General features: G+C 40.2%; 1 protein-coding gene across 3 annotated transcripts in view; it reads left to right on the forward strand.

Moving 5' to 3' along the window:
- The window catches only part of osbpl10a (oxysterol binding protein-like 10a), a 90,115-nt gene that overhangs the window by 35,543 nt on the left and 32,032 nt on the right, over positions 1–22,540 (forward strand). For all 3 annotated transcript variants that reach the window (XM_005457170.4, XM_005457169.4, XM_025902281.1), the window contains 3 exons: positions 835–903; positions 7,754–7,951; positions 20,782–21,022. In XM_005457170.4, the coding sequence (XP_005457227.2) occupies positions 835–903; positions 7,754–7,951; positions 20,782–21,022 (508 nt within the window). The remainder of the gene's footprint in view (positions 1–834; positions 904–7,753; positions 7,952–20,781; positions 21,023–22,540) is intronic.

The raw sequence follows: 22,540 nt of genomic DNA on the forward strand, positions 1-22,540 counted from the left end.
AGCATCTTCCATTCATGTGAAAGATGTGTGAAAACATGGCTAGCTAGCAAAGGCTTTTGGTACAGCATTTGGTGCAGAACCTTGTACCCCTTTTTGATGAAATTCAATATAAAATTAATCAGAATATTTGGCAAATTGTGATGAAACTTTAAAAAAAAAAGTGTGATGCAAACCAGAAATGGAAAATGTCCAACTTCAAAACGAAAGTTGTGCCTTTTAAAATATGTTGATTGCACCAGTAAGGTAACAACTTTTACTCTGAGGGTGAGGTTTCTGTTTTCTGGCTTGTTTTGGGCTTCACTCCTTGTTTTCCAAACAAGTTGGGATCTTCTATGAAAGCTATGGTCAAATGCAGTAATCTGCTAGATACCAAAGTATTCTGAGGTACCATCTTTGCGACCGACATCATCCATCAACCCACAGGAAAGGACACCCACCAGTGATACACATTGCCAGGGGGTTGCTGAGTGGTTTTCTGGATAACTTATATTCCTGAACATAGATAAAGCCTACAGGATAAAAAGAGATAAGAAAAGAAAAAAACTTTTAGATTTACATTTTAATCACCACAATATTTTACTTGTAATGCAACGATTTTGAGTGTAGTGATTTTCCTGGCATCTTTTTCACTTTAGCTTCATAAATAGAAAAAAATACTTGTGTATGTATTCACCATGTTTACATACCAAATTTGCAGAATTTTAAAGATGACTTTAAGATGAAATTTGTATTTTTTTTCCCCATTTTTTTCAACTGTTCTTCGCTATTTGGAAGCAGCTGCTTTTTTCAGATAGTTTTTCTTCTTTTTTTTACTTTTTATGTGTTTTGTTTCAGGTGAGGAAGCTAAAGGGCTCAGATGAACACTTGAGTGTGGAAAGAGCAGGAGGAGGCCAGGAGCTGCTGGTGAGTAAATGACAGACAAATATCACACACACACACACAGGTTCACCTTCAAATGCCAGATGTTAAACCAGGAGAGAGAAAACTTCTGTTGTTCCTCGAGCGTAGATATCAGTCCACTGCATATAGCTCCTTACAAAATCCAGATTTTGTGGGTCTTTTTCAATAATTAAATAGTTTACAGCCTCATTATGTTGCCTGATTGCCAACTTGCTTATTCAACATGTAGCTCTTCAACACATCAAACCGCTGCACAGCTGGAACGGAGGGGCGGGGGATTCCAATTACTCTGCTCGGCCATAATGAGAAAAGCAATCAAAAGATGGGAGAAAATTGGATAAGTAAGGAAAAAATGGAAAGGCGATGCGCTCTGTCACTCTTTTCCCTTCTGGCCTGTGGAGCTGAGTAGCCGTTTTGTTCCCATTCGGTGACTGCGGGGCATTTCCACGGCAGCAGCTGTTATTACTGTACGCAGTGCTGTGGTCTAATCCGTCCCTGAGCCTCGCTGTCTGCCTCACAGATCGTTATCGCAGCCACTCCGTTGATGAGGCAGCTGGCGGTGGAGGCGCAGCCACATCTCCGATAACTCACCTCTGTGACACAAAAAGTATGTCGGGAAAGATTTATTACAAACAGAGGCAAATGGTTTAGTTTCCTTGTGAGTTTTTATGGAAAAAGATGTTGATCCATTAAAGTTGCAGTCAAAATGGCTTTTATTTTGAAGTAGAGCAATAATATGCTTGTGTGCCATGCTTCTAATCAGTAGGAGGTAAGTGCAGATATCGTTTGAGCTGGAGCAAATTAATTAATGCGAATTAATGACAGTTTTTATGAAGTGTTTGCGATGATATGCCACTTTTTAGACCAATGTGGTGCTGTGCGTTATGCTCAGATATCTCTGGCCTTGATCTTGTCTGTCTGAAAGGTTGTTCTAGATTGATTCAGTTGCAACTTTGGAACCCTAAGCTGTGGCGTCATGTCCTTTTTAGGCCTCAGAGACTGGTCACAGACCCCCTGAAATCAGTCCTAGGGGAAAATTGTGTAATCCTGGAGCAGTGGGGAAGTGGTTGCTGGAGGTTGCTGATAGTCTCTAGTTGATATTAGTAACAAAAATATATGGTGCAGCACTGAAAACCACCTTGAGATTGCTTTGGTTGTTAGCAGATTGCCAAAGTTGCCTGTAGTTTGCATGTAAGACACAGACTTGTCAGCAAATATAGCAATCTGTCAGTTAATATTCTTCTGATACATCGTTAGGGCCTACCTCCCATCCCCCTTTGTGTGTGTGTGTGTGTGTGTGTGTGTGTGTGTGTGTGTGTGTCTGTGTGTGTGTGTGTGTGTGCATTTGTGAAGCTATACCCGTAATCTCCATAATACCAACACCCCTGAAAAGAGCACCATGATGAGACCCGGAAACCAATATTGAACTAAGGTGCATCAGGCACCAGGCCGTGTGGTAAATTGTGCTATGAGAACACTTCTATCCCCATCAAAAACACCCCAATCTTCACAGTTCAAACATAATAACAAAGAGTGTTGATGAGGTGACGAGAACTCAAAAGTCCAGAAACCCCAGTTGGTCATAACCAATAGCAAAGACCAACTGGGGTTGAGAACACCAGCGTGCTGTGTGAGAACCATGCAGGAAAGTGTGAACACACGGAGATCCGGTTTAAGTCAACCAATACCGCAGAAGCCGAGGGACAGAAAGAGATCCGAAGCCCAAGTGGGACACCAGCCATCAAAGAGAAGGGAGCCACAGAGCCAAGTCAGAAAGAACCGGCAGTACCCAGCAGCCCCCGTCCTCCTTCCGGTCCAACTCCTCCACATATCGAGTGCCGCTCCCACCCTGCCCGGAGCCAAGAGAAAACACAGGAGAAAGGCATTTACATTTAACTGCATGTAAATTTATTCTGATGCTGTCGCAGCCATCACCTCTCTGCCCCTCGATGTCAGCATTACATTATAAACGCAAGATACAAGCAGTTCAGTGTGAAGTACATTCGCTCAGCAGGACAATACATTAACTCTTCAACCCTAGCTAAGCTTTATTATTGTCCATATTTCTTTTTTTTAATGATAAAATTATTATTTTGTTTCCTGTTTTGTTTGATTAAACTGTATTTACACCCAGAGCCAGCCCCGATATCCTCCGAAACTCACTATTCGACCACTGAGACATGTAAACCTTTTGCCATTGTTAAAAGATTAAACCTTCTATTTCGGTTTGGCTTTGTAGAAAACCTGATGGTTATTATTTACTGAGGCATGTGCATTGACATTGCTCTATATTCCAAGCTAATAACGTTTTAAAATGTGATATTTAATCAGTTTCAGGCCATTTCCTTTCATCATGCTTTAGTCTGGCGCTGTAACTAATAATCATCAGTCTTATGATGTGTGTCATCACCACCATTCATCGACTGGACTGATCGCAACAGAGGTTACTGCTAGAAAGCGTGTCTTTCATTTCCTGTAAACACATGTTCACATCTTTATCAATAAATGGATATCTATCCCACTCACAAACACGCCTGTGAGCATGAGGCCGGTAAAGAGAGACTGCATTGTTAGACATGATGAGGTCTAAAGGCTAAAAAAAATGAAGCATGTAAATGTTGTGCTACTTTATTTGTGTGCCGTAAAAGGGAGTGATGAGGGGCAGTAGAACAGAAACAAGTTATGTAACTAGGCTGCTTTTCCTTTGTGTGGGTTTTTTTTTTTTCTTGGAATGCAGAATTACTCAAAGATTTATGGACAGATCTCAACGGAAATTTTAACTTTGAACTTACAAAATTTTGTGGAAGGGCGCTTTACCATTTCATTTTGTGCCATATAATCGCAAATACATAAAGATAATTTAAAAGTGAGGTTTTGCTGTTAAAATTTGTTCATAGAGAAATAATTTAGTTCTTTAAAACAAAATCCACTAGAAAAATAGTTTGTCCTGTTTTAACCTGCTTTGTTGATAATCTAGTGAAAGTGCAGAATAAATACATCGTCTTTCTCTGTGCAGCCACGTTTGTTTGCAACGCATACCACGTTAGATTAGCTTCCAGTCTAAGAAGGCCCCATGTTCAACAAAGGACTAACTCTTAAATGAATGAATAGACACTTATATCGCTTCACCTGAGGATCTTCCCATCATTTCCCACAGGACAAGTTGACCTTGTTTATTGCAGTGCTGCCAAAATATCAGAGGTCGCATCTGTTGGAGTCAGCAAACAGGGTCCTGCAGGTAGCCGGCTCCACCATTCTGTCGCGATAGTCTAAATTCACGTGACATGGCTTCAGAGTTTCTCTGTAAAAGCCTTTGAAGTTATCAAGCTGATTAGCAGCCTGATAAATTGGCCAGCGACCTAATTATTTCTTTTGTTGTGAAGCTGGAAATGTGCACACACCCCTCCTGAGGGCACAAGAAGGCAAAATATGCCCTGTGAGTTAGACTGATACAGCTGTTTCTGCTCAATTAAAGAAACTGCATGCAAGTGATGTGTGATCCCCACTCGTTTGACTTCAGCCTTTGAATAGACTTTGATCAATTCACACTTGAAAGTTTTGCATGGGGACACCCACCTGGTCAAAGTAAAGGGCCACATCTGTTAATACAGCTGTATAAAATCAAGCACCTACAAGCATTTATGAAAGACTGTGTCATTCTAAAGCGTAGTAGGGAGCCCACTGTTAAAACAAGTCAGTCAGAAATTTCTTCCCTCGTACATATTCCCTGATGTATGGTCAGTGATATTGTTGCAAATTAGAGTATTTAAGAACCACAGCAGTTAAAGAGCGGGGTTGTCCAGTGCTGAGGTGCAAGGTGTGTAAAAGGCGCCAACTCTCTGCTAGCTCAATGACTGCAATTTCATTTTAATTCAGTTTCATTTATATAAGGCCAAATTACAGCAGCTGTCACCTCATAGTGCTTTATTGTTGGGTAAAAACCCTAAAAAGGTGGAGAGAAAACCACAACTATGAGACGACCCTGTATGAGCAGGTGCTTAACGACAGAGTGAACTAAAAACTCTGGTATTACCATCAGCACCAAATCTGTGTGCTGGGAGCTTCATGGCGTGGGTTTCGGTGGCCCAACAGCTGCTGCAGGTGTAATGTGTCTGTGGCCCAGTATTTTTTTCCATTTAGTGTCTCAGTACTGAGCTATTTTCAGACACTCTAACCAGGTTTATTGCTGAATAGCTAGTTGTTTGTAATAAGTGTCTTTCCCTGTGGTGCTGACTTTCCTGTCTACTCCTGATGCCTCACAGAGGGCCAGGTCTGCCCACACAAGTGTTGTTGTAAAGATAGGACTTCTGTACCGCAGGCTTAGACTAACAGGAAGTGTACCGAGGCCACATTCTTTGAAAGATCCATGTCCCCCAGTAAGACCTGTAAGACCTCTGCTTTTCTCTTTAAGATAAATTAGTAAAGTATTATCACATTAAGTTTGCAATTGCTGATTTATTTATTTATTTAACTTAACGATTTCAGCGGTTAATTTTAGATAGAAGTGAAATGGTAAGAGAGGAATGTACTTATCTAAAAGAGCTCTGATTATTTAAATACACGTCTGTCCTCCTTCCTTCCAGCTCTGGTCCTCCTTTTTCTTTTCAGCTTTCTTATTTTTTCTGTTGCAGTTTATTAAAGTGCTTTGGGGCTCTTTGCCAGTTTTTGGAGGACTGTCTATCTGTTCACACTCCTGAAACACTGTCTTTTCCTCATACTCATAGCTCGTGGCTTAGCCGCGCACAATACAACAATGTACTCTCCCGTAAGCTGATTATTTTCTGTTAGAACTGCTTCACAAGTACCGACCTTCTGTTTAGACTTTGGTGATGCATCTAATCAGAAGGAAAATATTCTTAACTTGTGAGCAGTTTTATTATCTGAAAGGACCCCCTGATTATCTGTGTGGTATGTAACAACGGCAGGTTCGTGATGGGTTTGATCCCCTCGGTTACTGTAGAGTGAGCAGCATCTCTCCCAAAAAAGGGAAGGCCATTTGTTTCCCTTTCATTGTGTGGTGCTCTGGGGTGGAAGTTGTTTATTTGATCCATTTTATTTTCACCGCTGCTGTGACCAGACCTCTGTGGTCTTCTGGGGGATAAATCTGCGCTGCCCCTCTGTTGCAGTATACTAAGAGAGAGAGATACTGGTCTGACATCGCTGCCTGTGTGAGCGTGGAGGTCAGCGAAGTGAGGAGACAAGAGTCACAGAGGGGGAAGCAAAGGAGGCATCAAAATGAAAGATGTGATGTGACTTAAGCTTTGCCGCAGAGGGAAACAAAACAACAAAAAGGCTGATTCTATCTTTTGATAAAACTCAGCTGAGGCACCCACCGCCTATCAGTTCACATGCTTGTATGAGAAAACATGTTTTTAGGTAACAGTTTTACTGGGGAACAACAAGATGCATGACATATCACACTGTGTCAACATTTATTTAACACAAACTAAGCCAAAATTCAATGATTCCATGATTCAGTTGTTGGCAGAACCACATTTAAGCAGCTTGTTTTGGCTTTTATCAGTCTCTCACATCGTTATGGATGAAAGTTGGTTGAGGTTTGCAGGCATCCATCTACGCACAGCTCTCTTTAGGTCCCACCGCAGTTGATTGGATTAAGGACTTGACTTTGACTGATGCCCAAACCTCCATCATTTAATCTGGAGGTTTTCTGGCTTCGTCTTTGGACACATTTGTTTCACTTTCTTCAGTTGGACTCTCGCCTGCAGGATTTTCCCTTGCAATTGATTTATTAACGTACACATGGTGGTTAGAACAGAACAGCAGGTTGGCACTTATCCCATAAATCCAATGGTAAATTTGTGTTTTCACATATTGGTAAATAGGGGCTATGACCACTTTCAGCCCAGATTTACCTGCCAGACAGATGGCCTCACATTTGACTCTAAAATACTTTGGTATGTTTCCAAGTTTTCTTTTTGACTGCAAGGTGTTCAGGTCCTGTGGCTGCAAAACAGGCCCAAACCATCACCTCTCCACCACTGTGCCTGACAGTTGGTATGCTGTGTTTGGTTTTTGCTGTGCAAATGTGAGCAAATATCTCCACTTTGGTCTCATCTTTCTCAAGGAGAGTCTTGGCTTTTTTGGCTTTGCTGTCATTCTCATTTTAGAGAGAAAATGCTTGCTGTTTTTCCAAATAGTTCTGCCATGAACGTTTAACATACTGTGGGCTGTAGAGTCTCATCAGTTAGTTAAGTGCAGTTGGTTAGCAGCACCCGGCTGCTACTTACTCTCTTAATTCCTAAGAGAGCAGTAAGGGTGTACTTCACACACTGCTCCTGCTACTGTATTTTACAAATAAATAACATGCTTTAATATGTCATGTGTTGTTGTTCATATGAGGTTGTATTTACCTAATTTCAAGACCAGCTTAGGACCAGTTCATTTTTTTTCCATTATGTCCTGATATGTAATACCTTGAATTGAAAGAGGTTGTACTTTTTTTGCCAAATGACTGTAGCACAAATCACTGTATCATTGTGTGTCAGTGGATGAAAGTGGCGTGTAGTGCTCAGTAAGATTAGTACGGTTTAAGTAACAGTTCATTTACCATGACTTACCCAGTGAGTTTAAAGGTTTTAAGGCGTTGGTTGTGATGAGTTGGAAGTGACGGATCCGTGTCACTAGGTGACATCATAATAAAATGCACAACATTAGCATGAAGCTCATAAACATAAAACTACTCTCCATTTATGTGAATAGTGAATACATCTTACTAAACCCTTATTTATTATTTTTTTTAATCATTATATATAGATTTTTATTGTTTCTTTTCCTTTACTTTTTCCTTTACATCATCATGTTCCTGTCATCTTTAAATCCCATCTTCCAGGGCTCCTCTTCCTCTGGTCGGACCCGTAGTTTCTCCCTCCTACCCCACCTAACACCAACTTCATCCCCGGGATCTCCGAGGCACCTGGGTCACCCCGCCACACCCAGCAACATCGTCACGATCACTCACCACAAATCTCCAGCTGCAGCTCGACGAGCCAAGAGTCAATACCCAGGCCGGCTGCTGGAGGTCAAAGAGGTGGGTGGAGAAGTCGTAACAGTAACAACACGCCTTTTGACTTATGACTGGGCGTATGTTTTCACCTTTTAGATTTATCGAACCCAGATTTTCCTTCTTCAGCACACTTTCTTTCTGAATTTTTCCCTTGTAAGAAACTGTCTTTAATTATATATTACAAGAACTATATTAAAGAATAGTTTCATTTTTCCAGAAAATTTTATTTATTAGTTGATAAATTACATAAAGAAACAGAGAACCCAACTAGAGCTTGGCATGTTTGTGTCAGTTTCTGTCTGACACAAGAGAATGAAGGAAGGAAGGAAACCTCCTCTTCCTCTCGGCAGTTCTTTTCTCCGTCTTTACTGGAGACGGTCACTCCTTAACATCTTTTTTTCATTATAAAGATTATTCAGCTGTGTCTGTCCACTGCTTGAGGGTATCCAGCACAGTTTTGTACTAATTCTCTGTAATGGCTTTTTTATTAATGCCAGCAGTGAGCAGTGTTTTCCAAAGACTTTTTTTTTTTTTTTTTTTTTTTTAAGTAATGATACCATTTTGGTATTCCACCCAAGGAAATACTTTCTACAGTCTGACTCATAAGAGGCTGTTTTGAAAAGTTTTTACAGATTGGTTATCTAGTAATTATATTTAATTTGAGTATTTTTGTGTCCATTAGCAGAAATGTTTTACTTTGAAAAACTAAAGCCTCTCTGCGGTGTAACACTCTGTTGAAGTAGCAGAAGTCTGTCATTCGGATGTGGGTCACTTTAACATTAATGCTCCTCACAGCTTCATTCAGGCTTAACAACAACGGTGACAGAGCGCCACGGCGCACACGAGACGGGACAGTACATCAAGTGATGCATAATGCATCACGTCAGAGTTTTCTTACGACAACACAGCAGACAAACTCGAGTGTTCAGAGATTTATTTTTTTCTTCATTTTATTGCTGTTAAGGGGATTTTTTTTTTTTTTTTAGAAAAACTGATAATTTTTTTGCTTTTTTTATGAGGTGAGTAAATCAGACAACAGGAAATCTTCTGAGTGCCTGACATTTTACTGATTTTCAAGCACATAGATTTAGCAATTTAATATTTAGAAATTGTGTAATTGCAAATAAATCCATATTACAGTAAAGGCAGAAATATCAAACATTTGTTTCCTACAGCTTCTTCCGTGTAAATAGTCATAGATTTTATTTCTTTTACCCACAGTATCTTGCATAACTGTGCAGCTGATTAAAATTGTGCTTCGTGAATAGTTGAGCATATATACTGCAGGGATTTGTGTTCTCCCGCAGAAGTAGATGGGCAGCATTCCTCTGGTAAGAAACAACAGCATGGACACAGATACAAAGCACTGTATATAAAGGCTATGAGGCTATAGCTACGTTGAAGCTAACAGATAATTCAGCCGCTTGTTTTGTTTTCACATCAATTGTCATTGTGACTTTTATAAGAAGGAGCCATTCATTGTGAGCTGGACTTTGAAAAGAGTACCCTGACTACTTTGACATATGAAAAGCTGATGCGACTTATATCAATGTGAAGAAATGCGTGTTTAAAAGTGGCGTAAAGATATGGAGCAGGGTGGATGATGAGGAAATTATGGTTCAGCGGTGGTAACGTGTTAGCAGTGCGTGGGCAGGTTTGGACTCCCCGTCTACCTGCAGTGAGTGTGTGCTGTCACATGAGGGTATTGTGAAAATATGTGGTATTACTGATCTGTGGGCTACTCTTTCTTGTGCTGTTGTTGGTCTAGCAGCCAGTTGCAGAGAAGAGTGAAGTAATAACATTTGACTGATGCACAGAATCATCCATGTTGAGCATCAAGGTGTTGGGATTTGAGGATTGCACAGGAATTCTTTCCAGTGGTTAAAAACCCCCCATCACAGGCAAATACCTCCCCAAATGGGCATTTAAATTAAGCATGTTTTATATAATATAATTTTATGTTTGTCACCCTTTATACTGTGAAGCCTCAAATATAATTTACTGATGTCCCTGAACTATCGTTACCCACTTGTCACATGACACTTATCTTAAGTAGATGTTACAGGTAGAAACGGTGGACAAAACAAAGATGAGCCTGGAATTCTGATTAACTGGAAAGTTTTTAATTAATACAGACTAGTTGTTGGTTGTCCTTTCTCCTTATTTCACCCAAACTTCAGGTTAAAAAGGTGATCTATAGCCCGAAAGTCCATTGCAAGGCCTGGGTTTGAGTCCGATTCAGGCCATGTTATCTCCCCCCTCTCTTGACTTATTTCTCATCTACTTCCCTATCCTGTCAAAATACAGGCGAAAAATAAATCTTTTTTTTTTTTTTTTTTTTTAAAGCTGTGCTATATTTTCTGTGACCTTTGTCTTCAGAGATTGTAAAAGTCTCAGGTGAGACACTGGTGCAGTGAGTTCAGCAGATATTTCTGGCATCTTGGCAGGCCTGACACTGACTGCAGTGCGCTCACTCTTTACTGTAAGTTCAGCATGGTTGGCATTTTTATTGCATATATATCAATACTGATTAATGTGTCTGGTGACAGAAGCAGTTTGTGCAATCATCAATTTGCAAAAAAAAGCTAGAGAAAAGACTAAACTGTAAACCGTTGATATTCCACGCAGTGTTGCCCAGTTCATCCCTGAAAGTGTGTACTGTACTAATGCTACGTTTAAACAGTTTTATGATTTCTGTGAGAGTTAAAACTTGGAAGCACAGCGTAAGTTAATTAAAAAATCTCCTCACTTGACATTTCCGGTAACTTTTGATGTAGTTTGAAGTTCAAATCCTCATTAATTCTCCCCGCCTCATTCACCAGTCCTGTCAGTTCTAGTTACCACTTTGTCCCCATGTGCTACATCTCTGTACTCTCAGAACGGTCGTTCACTCTTTCCCGCTTATCTTTCCAGAGAAGATTGTTTTTTTTTCCCTTCTTTTCTCCCATCACTTCTTAATAGGCTTGTCTGCAGCTGATTTAAATTGATTAATTGCACAACATTAGGCTTGAAGTGAGGTTGGTAAAGCAAAACTAATAGACACGATGAAGACATGATTGTATGCTTGGCTGGTGAACTATACAGCCTTTTGCCGCTGCGGTTTTGCTTACACCCGTTTTTGTTTAGAGACAAAATGTTCTTTTCGGATCGTTGCCAAGCAGCTGTGCATCTGGCCGCTAAATTATGGAGAGATGATGACAGTTAGGAAAAAGGAGGAAACATGGACAAAGAGAGACAAGAGGTTTTCTAAATGTAAAATACTTCTGCCCATGTAAACTGTTGGTACTGAGGATGGAAACAGAGGCTGACAGGTATGAGGTCATGCCGGACATGTCAGAAAATGTTGGTTTATCTTTATAAGATACTTTCTGATATGTTTTTGTCTTTCAACTATGCAAACCTAAATTAAGACCTGAAATATTATTGAATATTTTAATTTTCACCCTTTTTTGTTGCATTATTCCTTCCCTAATTGTGGTGCAAGTAATTGTATGTGAAAGTGTGTAGCGACAAACCCACTGAGCATTACGTGAGTGCAGTTCCCATTAAGTAGTCTGTGTAATCAGCCATGCAATGCATTTGGTTTGCACTGCTCAATTCACGTAAAGCTGATCCAGGTGAGCATATGCAATTCGGGGAATCTGATATGACACAGGGCCTTTGGAAACTTGTTAAAACAAACCATAAATGTTTTTTTTTTTTCAGCCTGAAAATTGAGGCAAATTATATCTGTCCATCCATTTTTCAATCGACATCGTGGGCGCACTGGAGTCTGTCTCAGCTGTAATACTGTGACAGGTGGGGTTCAACCTGGACAGGTCACCAGTCTGTTGATCAGCTTTTGGCATCGTTTCTCACCTCACATCTTTTCAGAAATATATATTTCCTTCCTCCGTGAACTGGAATCTGCTGATTTCCAGCATTTTCATTCATTAACAACACATGCACAGTGTCGCACAACTGTCAGCGACACGCTAGGATGCAGTTAGTGTGGAAGCCATTCAGCGTGAATGAATTTGCAACATTTTCCAAAGTAAAACGCAGCGGGACTGCCACAAAAGCGTGCACAACAATAAACCTCGGAACCAGCTACAAGCTTGCAGCCTCGTTATGAGCAAAGGATCAAATCAGGTACAGGAAAATTATGGAGATGAGTGAAAAAGAGAAAAGGATGGATGACCTGTTATCTGGAGAAGTTCTAAGCATACTGGAAATTGATGCATTGGAAGTATCTAATATTTTTTGTTGTATGAAATATGTTGTTCATTCAGTTCATTTTCAGTTCACTTTTTGGTCTTTCCAGAATCAGAGCACTTTTGTGAAGAAAATTGTGAAGTTTCTTTTATTATGAAAAGACAATTTTGCTTTAAAAAAAGTACATTTTTGTTTGTATATGCTGTCAGTAATTGGTCAAGAAAATTACAATCTGCAAAAATGTGAAAGATCTGAAAAGCGGGGACCTTCAAATGTTTGCCATTTTTAACTTTAAATCATTATTTCAGTCATGAGTCGGCTACTCTTTTTGGGGTTTTTTATTTTTATTATTGAGCGCAGTATCTTGACTGTGTTGCTCAGCTGAAGGTTACAGGGATAAGGAGACAATCTTTACCTGTGGATTTCTGAGCTTTGGACCAGAATGACAAACAGAAGAGGGGTTTTTTTGCCTAATAACTTGTCATGTAATTGACATCTCACTGGAGGATCTGTTAACCTTGAGTCGCTGTCCCGCCCAACACTAAACAGTGTATTAAAGCCTGCTGTTTAACTCAACAGTTTCCCCTGCATGCGAGTCTGAAGACACTCTTTGGAGGAGCATCAATGTTTCATGTGGAGCTCTTTCTTTTAAGCCTTTCTTGCTCGCTGAAGACCTGGCTGACTTCGACTTGTTAAATTCCCCATTCAAGATGTGCCACGCTGTGCGTCTGTCTCCCCATGCTAAGAATATCACGCCTAAATGATTCACTCTGTGACAGAAAAAGAAGAAGCTAGTGATCAGTATGAGTGGAGGATCATTTCTCACCTCTCAGGAGCAGAGTGTCTCTCCTCAGAATGAACCAGGGACAGTTTGAGTAAATAACAAGCAGATGGTGTGATCATTAAGCAAAACAAACATTCCTCTGGTGCCTGCCTTTCCTCCACAGACAGAAAACAAGGCCCTCTGTGATGCATGATTCATCCTCTGTAAGGCTTCACATTCTTTTGGACCGGAAGAATTAGGTTGCTTCTTTCTGTGACCTGATTCATATCTGCCATCATTTAGCTCCTCTCCATCTCTCATCATGTCTTCTATTCCACTTCTCCTCCCTCAGCCTCCTCCTGCCTTCCCTTCTTCCTCTTGTCATTTGTTTTCCATCCTTTATTCGTAACAGGCCAGTATACTGGAGCTGATAGTGCAGGAGTCTGCTTGTGCTGTGAGTTATACACAACTGCACACTGTAGAGGCCAGAAAGCTGCTGCATGCTGATTACATAGTAGATTTATGATCAAACAGCAGCATCTGGGATGTTTTGTTGTACATCCAGTTTATTTTCTGGTTACTACAGCTGATAATATTCATAAACACCACTCTCTTGCTTCCTGTAAGGCTCTCTATCACAGCTTTTTCCTCCATAAGGTGAATCGCTCTTGGACTGGTTCTTTACCTGGAACTAGTTTGCAGTGGGAGAGCATACCAAGGGCAAATTGCCCCTGACCTAATAGATGCAGTGTTCACTAAGGCACACAAACCCTCTCCCACAAGTTATCCAAACCTTCCTGGACCCTTTGTTGAATCATGAATTAACTGTGAGCACATTTTGCAGAAGATGAGTTCAGTTTCACAGGCCTGATAATAAATCATTTAAATAAAACCTGTGTTACAAAGTGAAGTAGGCTAAATAATCTCACAAAGCCTGAGAACAGCTGAGAAATCATTGACATCTTTTAGCTTGAAATTTGTTACAAAGCCATCTCAAAGTCTTTGGGACTCCAGTGTGGCAAGGCTGAATGTTTTGGCAGGTTTGAATAGTTCTAATGAAGGTTTTGGAGTGGACTAGTCAACCTCCGGACTCAGAGCAGATAATGCTTTGGCTTTGCAAAAATCTATGTCTAATATTAAAAGTTGTTTGATCTGAGACATGTAAGAGTGCAGAAAATAAGAAGTCAAGAATGAGGCAAATACTTTTTCACAACACTTTCTGTGCCTCAGAGATTCGCCCCTACTGTGCGTGGATGCACCTTGCCCTCCAAGCTCACGAGCTGAACCTGAAAACGTCATCCCTCTCACCCATATGTGATCACTGAATGTGAATGCTGTTTGTTCCAAAGATGAGATAATTTGTAGCTTGTGAACTTGCAGGTCAGTTCAAAGGCAGAGTTGGCTGCTGTAAATTGGCAGTGTTGTGCTGAATTCATGAAAGGACAAACAGATGGCTCATTTCTGTTTGGTTTTCTACTAATTCCATATTATTATGTTCGCCAGTTGTTATCATAGCTTGAATATTTATGTGGACACATTTTATATATCAGAACCTTGATTATTACAGTGACTCTGATATTATACAAATCACTGTGATAGATAAAAAGTAAAATAGTGTCATTCAAACTTGCAGAATTTTCATATGTTTGAATATTGAGGTTATTTGTGGTGTATAACCACACAAACACATACAAGTTGCTATACATCCCATACTATACTGTCATTCATTACACATTTGAAATCTAAACAATTAATGCCTCTAACATAACCTATTTAAATAAACTTAATAACAATCTGCTGTAAATGTGTGTTTTAAATTTGATTCTTCTAATGTCTCAGTGCTGGAGAGCTTCTGTGTCTGCTCATTATCTCAGTACAGTTCAGTATTTTCTAAAAATCTTTATCGCGCTGACAGCAGTAATTGCTATCCTGATGTATCGACGAGGTTTCGGTTGAATGTTCGGGCCATTGTCACGTTGTCACCTTTCATCCGTCTGTCCCTTCGCTGAATGCGTGACGGTGGCAGTCAGACCACATAACCGTCTCTCCAAAGCCAGCTTGTCACAGCTGGCTGATGTGAACTCATCAAACGCCTCGGCTGTCGGTGCAGCAGCACCACTGGGCACTTACACTGCCGTGGTAGAGCTGGATCATTGGGGTTATGCTATTTCTGGAAGCATCGCTGGTCCTCTTGGCTCCTGAGAGCACTCTGTCTGTCTGTCTGTTTCTGTGTGTGGCAGGGGAAGGTGCCATTATTGAAAGCTCTCTGATTTTTTTTTTTCATGTTTTACCTGCTTATAAAAGTTAATAAACATATTAACTTTGTTGCTATTTACATACAGAAAGCAGTGGTTGTTGAAATAAGTTTTTTAAATTATTTTTCCCTTTTGTGTAATTTGTGAAAATAATTAATTATTTGAGTGGGGCTCGACCACTGACACTTTTTATTAATGCTTTTTATAACTTTATCATGCTGTGTCAGATATTCTGATATATTTAAACATTATTTCACCCTGCGGTCTCTTTTTTCTCTTTAAATTTTTCCTTTATCTGCTTTTATCTTGTTTTCCTTTTGTGTGTAAACATGTCTTTTTTTTTTTTACCTAAAGAAATGTGGCTGCATTTTTTCCTGTGGACCATAAAACCCAGTGAGCTGTGTTATTTTTGAGCATGGTATGCTTTTTCTGAGTTACTTTAGGTTGCATAGCAACACATTTGCTCTCCAACTTCATTGCCACCTCCTAAAGGCCCCTCTAGTGAATGTAGACCCTCAGGCATGTTCAGCTTTCTGGCATTATTAGTGCAACACAGATGTAATTACGCCTCCAAACCTCTGCTTTTCTGCCATGCTGCATATGTGCTGAGCATTCATCTTTTGTATCATATCGAATATTTGGGCTAAAGCTGAAACCAAACAAAATGCAGGCTGTGTCTGTTTCCTGATGGACAGAAAAAGTAGTTTTCTTTATAAAAACACTGCTGTTAGCTCAGAATCAGATCAGATACAAATGAGAGACAGACAGCTGGCTTTGCTCTGGTGGCCATTATGTCATCCAGCATATGCTGATCACAGATTATCCACTTCCATGATACATGTTAGCTGATGAGCAGCGAAAAAAGGAAATGCAAAAAATTTCAAAGACGTCAGGTTAAATGAGTGATGTCATTAAACAGACCGCTGATGCTTTCTCTGCAAAAAATAAAACATTAGAAGTCTTTTTTTTTTCTCAAAAAGAAAACGAAATAGCCACAGTAACTTTTTTCACTTTCAGTTATTATTTTCATGTTTTGCTTTTTCATGGAGTAGGAAAGATCCTATGTCCTCCTTAAAGAAATAAAATGACAGTGGTGTGCACCTCTTGACACTTTTCAGCACTGCTGCTCCCGTTCAGACCGATGTGCACATCTGTGACTTCAACACAGAGAACAAACATCAACTTCTGTGTCAAACTAATGTGACTTCCATGTTGAGGATCATCACTGTAATGGTGATTGTATCAAAGCACCAGATCACGAGCATGACAAGGAACCTGCTTTCAACCATCAGCTTTTGAGTTGCCATATTAAAAAGCCATTGTTTAGAAAATGTCTAATTGATTCTAGCTGGGGACACAAATCCCCTTTGGGGTTGCATCAGGAAGGACATCCGGGGTAAAACTCCTAATCAAACATGTGAAGCTACCCGCTGTGGTGACCACAGGTTAAGGGAGCAGCTCAAAGTAGGTTTTATTTGGTACTACGAGTCTATGAATTGTGACTCTCGGGACTCTCAATTTAACACAGAATAGCAGATGCTTGGAGTCCCTGAAAGATTTGGATGTCTGAGCTATGGAAGCACATTTGGTGACCTGCAGGTAGATGGCTTATGTTTGATTCACAGCTTTTCATAGACAAGGTCTATACACAACAATCCAAACCAGCACACATCCTCTTTTTCTTTGTCACATATAACCAGCATGCTCTGAATTGAAACACCTTGCTCTGCTTGCCAACATAATCTTTGGCTGCTGTACATAACTGAAGATTTAAAAAAATGAGAGAAATGAAAGGGAACATTACCACAAATTTTGGATATAATATTAACAGAAACTTGCTCTGTCTAAAAAAAGGAGTCAATATTTGTGGAATGATTCACCTAAATTTAACTGTTGATATTCATATTCATCATGTTCACAGGGCCACTGCACCAGATCCTTACCTCCTGCAAAAACATACTAATAATAGGACTTAGTTGAAAACGTTTTCTAGATAGTGGAAGTTTTAAAAGACCCCTCAAAAATGTCAGAAAATATCTAAAAACACTCCTTCCTTCATCCCTTGAAATACCCTTAAATGTGGCATAATTTTCATCAAGAAGTGACAAATGTTTGGTTTTTAATCAGATGGAATTAGATGAAATGACCCAATTTAAGTTTAAGAATCAGTGTTTTGACATGTGCAAGTACATGTGGCAGAAAGAGACTTCCACTGAGTGCATAAATGGCATAAATCACTTTATGATTTCACTTGATATTATCGAGCATGCTTGGCCTCATGCTAAAACAGACTGGTCATGTTGAACTCACCACTTATACAGGAAAAATGTCAACCATGATATTGTGGTATGATGATTTCTGTCACAAGGTAATGTAGAAAAGCCTTAAATAATGCCCTGTAATTACAGTAATGTGTCACAGAGTGTGACAGTGTGAAGGATTTTAGCTGGAAAATAAAATAAAATCCTGTTTCAAGTAAAAGAGTAAGTTGTGATTGTTTGACAGACACAGTGATGCGGAGATGATATCAGTGATACCATACACTAAAAATCTATTTATAACAAGCATTCAAAAGATGACATCCTTCTCCCCGAGGACTTCAGCATAGCTGAATAATTGGAAAACGACTGTGCATTTTTTGGATGAAATTCCTTCCCGTGAATCTCTTTGCCACATCGTCCTCACTGCAACAGCTTTTCAGTGACTCCAGAATAGCTCTGTGTACTGATGCATGGAGACAGATGTGCTGTAGAAGTGTACGCAGAGGACGAGTGTTTGTGAAGCCATTCAATATTAATGAATACAACATTTCCGGCGTGATAAACAACCCAGATTCATTAGCCCTGAGAGAAGCTTATTACACTGGAAGCGAGAAGCGGCTTAGTCTTCTTTCTTTTGTGATGCATTTAGACTCTGATAGGTGACTCATACAGAGATAATTTCAGAGTAAGAAATACTCGGTGTGTCTGTGGGAGCACGGAGGAGAACCTTTCTGCTTTGACGAGTTTTTGCAGTTTCTTCTTTTGACACTCTCGTCTTGGAGCAGGTTGTGTGGATTGCTTGTTTCCAGTAGTCAAGACTGAGGTTATACCACTAGAATTAATGCTAAGCGGTATCACCACCAACACGCCAGTAAAGTTGTTGTATAAGATGATGAAAGATGAGTCACATTCATTTCTGTTTCTTTATGCGTGCACTTGACATTTTTGGTTTGGTTTGTGAACATAACCTGTGCAAACAGACTTCAAATCCTGTCCTCAGTTAATCCAACATGATAACATTTAAAGATGCTGCAAGCCATTTTCTACAAAATAAAAGTGTGCATTCAGATTAGAGTCTCTCTAATGCTCAAAAGTAAGCTTTAATGTGGGCTGTAGCCCAAAACTGATGCTAGGATCCTGCTCGGTGTTTAAAGAAACAAACAAACTGATCTTACTTTTAAAGATTTGCTCTTTCCACAGTGAATCAGCACTGCTGGAACTAAATAGCTTGGCAATTCATGAGTCAGTTGTCCGCTCTAAAATGCAAAAACAGGTCAGTAGGTCAAAAGTTTTGACTGTTAAAATGGACAAATTATTTCCTAATTTCTTTTTCTTAATCAAACATAAGTCAAAAAGCAGCAAATTGAGCATTAATTGTTGATACAGGCTAAATACACTTCACAATTAACTGCAGCATCTATTTTAATTGCAGCTTTGTTTCATTTAAAATTGTTGCTTCAAAAATCAGATCCAGGTCTGCAACCAATCACAGTTGCGGTCTTCAAAGTTACTTTGATACATCAAGGTGGTGATAAAACGGCGGAGGCGGAGTCAATCTGCTGTCAGTCGACGACTAAATTGGTCAAGCTGGCAATTACATGCAATCTGTTTGTGATAATGTGGTGATTAAACGCGCTAAATTGCAAATTTGTTGCCGTCTACACAGACGTGAACATGGACTGCTTACATTCAGAGTGTAGAAAGAACTTCATATATCTGAATTAGAAATTCCTCCACAAATAGCGACATAGTTGCTGCAGGCCTGTACCTGCAGAATAGAATAGGTGCCCATAGGCGCCGTCCTGCTTTTACTCCAGTGTGACTGAGTTATTAATGAATAGCAGAGTAAAGATTTAGTTTTAAGAAAGAGAATAAAAATGTCAGATATTATCAGCATGTTTTCATCAAGTGTTTCATCTGTACATTAAAATATGTGTGAAATACAGTCCTGATCAAAAGTTTAAGACCACTTGAGAAATGACCAAAAATCATATTTGTATCTTAACAAGGTTCCAAGTAGATTCAATATGCAACAAGAAGAAGTGGGAGTGAGACAAAATAGTTTTTTGAGCGTACAATTTATTGAAAACAACAGTTAAACTGAAACAGGCTGTTTTACAGCTGATCATAAGTTTAGGACCACATGTCTTTATAAGCCCAAATCTGTGCAAAAATATGGATTCATTGTCATTTTCTTTTAGATAGTCACACTGTCATAACGTTCTGATGGCAAAGGCAAAAAAACGTTTCCTCTTTGAATGTTGTTGGGTTGTTGAACTGCTTAAGTGAGGTCTCTCGCAGCGCGCCATCGCTGCTGAGGTGGGACGCAGTAAGACAGTCATTTGGAATTTTTTAAATGATCCTGAGGGTTATGGAACAAAAAAGTCAAGTGGAAGACCAAACAAATTTCACCAGTACTGAGCCGGAGGATCCAGTTGGCTGTCCGTCAAGACTGGACGATCCTTGACCCAAATTAAGGCCGTTACTGGTGCTGACTGCAGCGCCATAATCATCAGACTGAGGCTGAAAGGCTTCAAAAACCAGAAACGTCTTCAAAGGCCTCGTTTCCTTGAACAACTGAGCTTCAGGAGGTGCAGGGGTGTCAAATGGCCGCTGGCTTAGTCCAGATGTTGCAGAGAGCATCCCTCATGACTGAGAGGGTCCCTCGTCTGTGTGGTAACAACTGGATTTTTCAACAGGACAACGCTACAGTACACAATGCCAGCAGGAAAAGGCACTTCTTCCAGGAGAATAACATCAGTCTTTCGACCAATCTGTGTGTTCCCCTGATCTAAATTCAGTTGAGAACCTTTGGGGATCGATTGCAAGGGAAGTTTACAAAAATAGACAACAGTTGCAGACAGTAGATGCCCTCTATGCAGCAGTCTTCAACACTTGGAGAAATGTTCCCACTCACCTCATGGAAACGCTTGCATCAAGCATGCCGCAGTGAATTTTTGAAGTGATCGACAATAACGGTGGAGCTACTCATTACTGAGTTCATGTTTGGGACTTTGATTTCTGTTTTGGGGGGTTTACAGGGTTTTTTTGAGGTGTGGTCCTAAACTTTTGATCAGCTGTAAAACAGCCTGTTTCAGTTTGTGTTGTTTTCAACAAATTGCATGCTCAAAAAATGTTTTGTCTCATTCACATTTCTTCTTGTTGCATGTTGAAGCTCTACTTCGAACCTTGTAAAGATCCAATCATGCAAAATATGATTTTTTGCCATTTTTCATCTGGTCTTTAACTTTTGATTGGGGCTGTATTACAGTGGGCGTAACTTCAGTTTATTTACACCCAAATCTGTTGGAAATTATAGTAATGCAATGGTTAATTGTATTATTATTTTTTTTAATGTCATGTATCACTGTGCGTCCACAGGTGATGTCCCAAGCAGAGGGCCAACAGAAGAACCTCGTCCAGTCCATCGACTCCCTGCCCACCAAAGGGCCACTCTCCTGTCTGGATCAGGACCTGCTCCTGCTCAAAGCTACGTCGGCTGCCACCCTGAGCTGCCTGGGCGAGTGCCTGAACATCCTCCAACAGACTCAGAGCCACAGCCAGGTTCCACCTCAGTCCCAGGTCTCCCAGCGCAACCACGCCTCCCACGGAGCCCCCTCCGGTGAGTCCGCCACGGGCCCCGTTCCAGTGCTTCTGCTGGAGCCCCCGACCCCTTCATGCCCTACATCCCCCTTGTCTTTTCAGTCTCCATCTCCCGAGCCCAGCGGCAAGGCCCAGCTGTGTCAGCTAGACTGCGCCTCTTGTCCCTGCCTGATGGGTGCCATGAACTTAAACGTTTGCAGCAATTGTTGTTGAATGTTGCATTTGTGTTAAATTGTTGTGTCTTTTCTCATAAGCGTTGTTCTGTATCGCTTCCATTCATTTTTATGTCTTTTTCAATGTCCTCAGTTGCATTGAAATGCCAGCGGTCCTCAGAATGGTCGTGCCAAGTAAACGCATGAATGTGGAGCGCGTATGGCAATGATTTTAACAGAAAGTATTGTTTACAGAGCTGGCGCAGACATTTCAGATTGTCACCCTATATGCATGTGAGGAGAAAAAAATCAGGGTGTATGTGTGAATGAGTTTAAACCTTATACTATGCACTTCAACATCTCAAAGGTTCAAGTCTTTGCCAAAGGAATCCACACTGGTGCCTAAAATGTTAGACCTCTGCCATGTTTAACCCTCTTTGTGCCAGATCATAATGGATCCAATAAAGTTGTTTCTATTTAAAACCGTTTACAGACTGAGGGTGGTTATATGGGTATATAATAATGAAAATATACCAATGGAAAGGATGAAGGATGAAGGAAATTGAAGTCCATCAAATGTAGGAGTCTAATCCTATTTTCCCAAGCAAAGAGGAATATTTGTAATCTATTTATACTCTCTGGGTTTCTATAAAACAATAGCATGATAAAGGTTTTCTCCAGGAGAGGAGAGGGGTTGATGTAAAGTAATACTCCTCTAAAAACCTGTTGAGTACCAAACAGTCGGTGCCCCTAGGATTGAAAAAAAAGAACAACAAGTGGCAGTGGCAGATGTATTCTGTTTGCAGTCACAGCTGGATGGATCACACCAACTATTCATAAGCTAGGGCACAATCTGGGGATACACTTCTGTCGACAAATCAACAGTTCCTTCCTATTATTGGCAATTGACTGCTAATAAGCCACTAAAAATACATCTGTGTTGCAGTATTGCCTTGGAAGTACTGCATTTGGCAATTTATTGGTAAAAGAAATATTACTGGAAATATAAATAAGTAAGAATATGCTGTAGACTTGTTTGGGGAGGGTTTATGCTGTTTTGTAAGACCAAAGATTTAAATCACAGACAATTAGCATCAATTAGTTTTTCTTTGAGAGGTCGCTAGTGGTAAACCGAAGGTGTGTTCAGAAAGAACGTGAGTTTAAGTTGACCGCTGGGCCTTTAGAGCAGTTCATAGTGGCTACATTTATGTGTAAAATGATCGCTCAGAGCAGGAAGCTACAGAAGCTCTCACACTGGAGTAGAGTGCTGTCCAATACAGCTCTTGCTAGGAATGAATAGAGGCTTTAACTGCTTTAGCACAAGCGAGCGGGATGTGAAGCAGACAGGCTGAGATGATATTCATTCCTGCTTTTAGAAAAAAAAA

This window comes from Oreochromis niloticus, linkage group LG22 (assembly GCF_001858045.2).
Source record: "Oreochromis niloticus isolate F11D_XX linkage group LG22, O_niloticus_UMD_NMBU, whole genome shotgun sequence".
Lineage (NCBI taxonomy): Eukaryota > Metazoa > Chordata > Actinopteri > Cichliformes > Cichlidae > Oreochromis > Oreochromis niloticus.